Here is a 5,716-nt window from a genome sequence, read left to right on the forward strand (position 1 = left end):
ATATAGAGAATTACTGTCATAGTAAAATGACTGACATAACTCACAGTCGATAGACTGCCATAACATTGACAAACTATGGGCAGGCAAAGGCCTAGATATAATAGTTTTTTCCCCTCACTAGCTCGGAAACACGTGTTTTGTCCTTTAATACCAGCGGGTAAAAACGCATTTTATCCATTAGTGGGTAAAGTAATTTGACCTTGAATAAAGTCAAATTAACTGCTTTAAAATTGGTAAAAGTAGGTGAATCTAGTAATAAAGATGGTTTCTCACCTGTGGAACTACTAGAAGCAGTGATAAACGCATTTTTTGCGTTGTAGTTTCCTCGCTGTAGTGAGGGGAAAAGTGTTGTGTTACACTCGGGTGCAAATGTATTTTACTTCTCGTGTGTTAAAAAACTCGCAAGTTCAGGATTCTACTCTCGAACCACTCGCTTCGCTCGTGGTTGAACTATGGAATTCTTTCACTTGCTCGTTTTTCAATTCCACACTCGGCGTTAAAATACAACTTTGCCCCCTTGTATAACAAATAACTATTTGAGGCGAGTTGAAAAGAAATGAATAGTTCGTTATAGTTTGACCCTATTATGAGTTATCTTCATGTTATAATTATCACATTATACGGGTCAATCAATACACATTGTTTCAGGTTTTTGGTATAGTATTTATGGAAATAGACTGTTGATATTTTTTATCGGTTTTACTAACTCTAAACTTTTTTAGGTACTTAGATACTCAAAGAACCAGTTAATTACTTTATTATATTTTCATTCAGTCTGTCACAAATAAACTTTAAGACATGTTTGTCACTCATTTCATTATTTAAATAGATTATATACCTATTAATATAATTTATTTAATAATATTAATCTATTAGATTGAATAATTTGTAATGTCGTTATTGGAATAGAGTAGGTACTATGATTTATTTAATGTTACTAATCTATTAGATTGAATAAATTTAAGTATGCCACATTATTGTAATTTAAATTGCATTTTCCTCATCTCAATTTATTTTAATTTGCATTAAAAAAATAAAAATAAAATATATTGGGGACACCTTACACAGGTCAACTTAGCCCCAAACTAAGCAAAGCTTGTACTATGGGTGCTAAGCGACGATATACATACTTAAATAGATAAATACATACGTATATACATAGAAAACATCCATGACTCAGGAACAAATATCTGTGCTCATCACACAAATAAATGCCCTTTACCGGGATTCGAACCCAGGACCGCGGCTTAGCAGGCAGGGTCACTACCGACTGAGCCAGACCGGTCGTCGATTAGTCAAAGTATAAAATTATTATTAGTCAAAGTCATTAGTCAAAGTATAAAACATATTTTCATGGTTTTATATGGCACCTTAAAGTGTAACATTGAGCATAGGTTGTTTTATAACAAAAAAAAATAACGTCCATATTTGTCCACATTTTACATAACATCACAAAAATACCTATAACAAACAAGTGTTTTATACAATATTATTTATTACAAACATAAGAATTACTTACATAAAATGATAAAGAATACATGTAGATAAATCATAATAATATACTTAGATAAACAAAATTTGTTAATATATACAATCTGTTCTTATATTATTAGATAATCATTATTTTTTCATTGACATATTAAAGTATATTTATAAGGTTTTTTTTTAATTGTAGTAACTAGGCTTTGAGAGATCTAGATTTGCTATAAGATATTTTTAAAAGTTATTATTACTGTTTTTTTTATTAGAAATAATAAGTTAGTGACACCCAAGAGTCAATATTAGGTATAGCAATTAAATGCTTTAAAACAAATAACATTTTTGTTTTCGTAAAAAAAAGCTTTGACCACAAATTATTTCTTCTTCTTCTTATCATCAACTTTAGCTGGCAAGAACAATGCCACAAACTTCTGCAATAACTCCGTAAATATCAAAGTACCTATAAACACTAACAGTGTCCCAATCCAATGTCCAACAGTAAACGGATTCTGAAAGTAAACTATCGAGAACAAAAGTGACACAAACTTTCTTAGAGTCACTGTTAAGGTCACAGTCAACGACGCACACTCTGTCGTCAAAACATACACTGAACTTATACAAAGTCCTTGAGTAACCACATATAAAAGCAGCCATAATACTTGTATGGGCATTGTAAATCCTAAGAAAGTCACTGGAGCAGTTTCTGCAGCTAATTTAATGTGTCCTATCAAATTCCCAGCTGACGGCAGCCAGATAACTAAAGGTAATAAGTGAGCGTAGTACAGCGCTTCCCAAGGATGCTTTCCGTACTTTGAATATAAGGATTCTTGGAAGATTCCCATTCGAGCCGATACAAACAGTGCAAAAGTCAATATGGTTATGCCGAGACACCACCAAAGCCAATCAATGAATTTCAACCTCGCTTCTTCTTCCGCATCTGAATGGGTTTCTCTAGGCGCTTTAACTTCCCCACTGGACTGAATAGTGCATATGGCTATACCAGCGGAAATCATGAAGATAGCCATGTACTTCAACGCCGGGTATTGCTTCTTCAAAATCCACACGCCCATTGCCATGTTTGCCATCAATGATCCCGCTCTGAAGATCATGTGTAAAGGCATCGAAATGTTGAAATCGAACGCATAGTTATTAGCTACGCTGCTTGTCCAGAAAAATCCAACCAAAATCAGGTATTGCTTGAACGGTATGTTTCTTTTCGCTGTACCGAATTTTCCAACGGTACAGAATCCACAGAAGGCGATGAATAAGAACTGTAGGAATGTCACCAAATTCCCAGCGCCCGGGTCTTCTTTCACAACTAGTTCAAGAAAAACTACGTTGGAACAACATCCGACGAAGACCATACATATGGCCAGAGCTGCCTTGATATTCATTTTGAATCTGAAAAAAAAAGAAAAAATACAAAAAGTTATTCCGATACCGGGAATCGAACCCGAGCCTCCTGGGTGAGAGCCAGGTATCCTAGCCACTAGACCATATCGGATGTTGATAGGTTGACAAAATTTTATTTCTGTTCGAGCAACGGATGAAATAACCGACCTATATAAACGTTCAATCGATAAACGTACATTCACATCGTATACTCATTTTCAAGTAATACTTAAGAAAAATAATATTTAAGAAGACATTCGTTACTCAAATCGACGCACACATTCAAATAATGGCAATACATTGTAAAAGAAACTAACTTATTTTCGTTTTGAACCTTCAGAACATCAAAATACAGTCGAAAGTAACACACTATTTGCTTCCTTTGACAAACCAAGATCGTTAGGTTATTCGTTAAACATCTATTAAAATACCTAAGAAACCCTGCTTAATATCAAATAATTATAAAAACCAATTGAATACTTACATGTTATGTCCAATTTCAGTTCAAATTAGCTTTAATAAACACTCAATTTACATTAAAAACGTCATATTGACAGGCAGCACGTTAGACTACTTTGGCGGCTTGCGCTAGTGTGCGTGATAACACAATCGCCGTGTATTTGTGACCGTGGCCTCGAATCTGTACGCATGCGCGGTGGCGCTCCGTCGGTAAAGCAGATGCGTAAAATGTTTACAAAATTAACGTATAGATGGCACTGTTATTACATTTGAAGGATGTAAACATTGTTAAGACATTGGCGCTCATAGGAAATTACATTTTATATTAATTATTTTTTACTCTCATTTTTTATTTCGAATATTTTACGTGGTTTTGCTTGTTACGGACGTGACATTTATCTTATTATTCTGTCATCATTACATGCTTAATTTATTAGGTAGATCTATAACTCAAAATAATAGAAGAAAATCTGCTGATAAGAAATACGATATAAGTATAGTATTACTATCATAAATGCAATTTACTTCATTGTCTTAACTGTGTCTTAATTTTAACCATAAAGAACATCAAAAGTACGACTGTAAATATTCAGCCTAATATTAAAAACAAAAAAACCGGCCAAGAGCGTGTCGGGCCACGCTCAGTGTAGGGTTCCGTAGTTTTCCGTATTTTTCTCAAAAACTACTGAACCTATCAAGTTCAAAACAATTTTCCTAGAAAGTCTTTATAAAGTTCTACTTTTGTGATTTTTTTCATATTTTTTAAACATATGGTTCAAAAGTTAGAGGGGGGGGACGCACTTTTTTTTCCTTTAAGAGCGATTATTTCCGAAAATATTAATATTATCAAAAAACGATCTTAGTAAACCCTTACTCATTTTTAAATACCTATCCAACAATATATCACACGTTGGAGTTGGAATGAAAAAATATATCAGCCCCCACTTTACATGTAGGGGGGGTACCCTAATAAAACATTTTTTTCCATTTTTTATTTTTGCACTTTGTTGGCGTGATTGATATACATATTGGTACCAAATTTCAGCTTTCTAGTGCTTACGGTTACTGAGATTATCCGCGGACGGACGGACGGACGGACGGACGGACGGACGGACGGACGGACGGACGGACGGACGGACGGACAGACAGACATGGCGAAACTATAAGGGTTCCTAGTTGACTACGGAACCCTAAAAAGGTCATAATTCCACAGAAATATCAAAGAAATTACTATATTATAAGTTTGAATGTTCTTCCAAGATGAATAACCACGATAAAATTGCGTGCGGTCAAATAAGGAATCAAAGCATTTCTTTAGTAATTTTCTTATATCGGTAAGCCGCCAGCGCCATATTTAACAGTAATGTTATGTTTGCTAACACCGACCACGATATCATTGCCTGCGGTCAAAATAGGAACTAACGCGTTTCTTTACTGATTTCCTAACAATGGTAAGCCATCAGCGCCACCCTCAACTGTAATGTTAAATTTGCTAATCCATGTTAGGACGCAAGATGTAAACTTAGGGCCAAGTAATATTATACTTGTCTTGTTATGGTAATAAAGTAGGCTATAAATAATGTTTTAGTGCTCTCGTGCGATTGGTTAATAATAAATGAAAGGGCTTAATGGCTATTGCAGGGATCGGAACCCGTTCCCAAATACCATTTGATATCGTTCTTAAACCGTTACCTATAAATTTTGTTCAATGGGAACAAAATAATTTCGGTTACGGTTCTTATATCGTTCCCTAAACGAACGGTTCATTATAAATTTTGTTCAGTGGGAACAAAATAATTTCGGTTTCGGTTCTTATTTCGTTCCCTCAAAGAACAGTTCCTTACAGTAACGTTTAAATGAACGAACAGAATTTTAGCGTTCCTAAAACCAATATTATTTCGTTCCGAGCCGCGCGGGAGTAGGTATAGCGACTGTAGCGAGCGCCAGAGCCGAACGTTTTCGCCGACGCACGAGCCGCCTTTCGCTGTCTCTTTTTCACACGAAGTTCATGTATATTTCTGTTTCGGTTAGCCGGCCGGCCGCGGCCGGCAATGAAGGTGAAGGTAGGTTGTTTGTTTTGTTTACTTCATTTACTTGAGTTGCAACTTTCGGCGTATAAACAGCGAACGTGCAGTGATAGTGTATGCTTGATATTGAAACTATTAGGATAGGAAGAAACAGCATAGAATATACACCATGTATAAAGGGCGGCAAATTTTAAAATTGTAGGGCTCACCGGCCAATTGTCTTCATAAAACCTGTCTACTTAAAGTTTCACGTTAACGGAATCATTAAAGGATTAAGACGATACAGGAGGCAAGCACGAATTCAGATTTTTAGGTCTTTATCGCCGTCGCGTTGACGGGGGCGGAACCCACAGAGAGGC

The 5,716-nt window shown here is 35.5% G+C and overlaps 1 protein-coding gene and 1 non-coding gene across 2 annotated transcripts; both read right to left on the reverse strand.

Annotated features, from left to right (window-relative positions):
* Window positions 1–1,211: 1,211 nt before the first annotated feature.
* On the reverse strand, window positions 1,212–3,457 carry LOC125230486 (UDP-xylose and UDP-N-acetylglucosamine transporter). The gene is made up of 2 exons (XM_048135647.1): window positions 3,356–3,457; window positions 1,212–2,880 (listed from the first exon to the last, which is right to left on the reverse strand). Exon 2 carries the CDS (start codon window positions 2,871–2,873, stop codon window positions 1,854–1,856), a length of 1,020 nt encoding a protein of 339 aa, XP_047991604.1. The 5' UTR covers window positions 2,874–2,880; window positions 3,356–3,457; the 3' UTR covers window positions 1,212–1,853.
* Trnae-cuc lies at window positions 2,912–2,983 on the reverse strand. Its single transcript has one exon. It is a non-coding gene; the product is annotated as a tRNA-Glu (tRNA).
* Window positions 3,458–5,716: the final 2,259 nt, after the last annotated feature.

The sequence above is a fragment of the Leguminivora glycinivorella genome, chromosome 10 (genome assembly GCF_023078275.1).
Source record: "Leguminivora glycinivorella isolate SPB_JAAS2020 chromosome 10, LegGlyc_1.1, whole genome shotgun sequence".
Lineage (NCBI taxonomy): Eukaryota > Metazoa > Arthropoda > Insecta > Lepidoptera > Tortricidae > Leguminivora > Leguminivora glycinivorella.

What these genes read in the sequence shown, in the direction of transcription:
- LOC125230486 (XM_048135647.1), bottom strand. Translation starts at nt 2,873, where the DNA reads ATGAATATCAAGGCAGCTCTGGCCATATGTATGGTCTTCGTCGGATGT.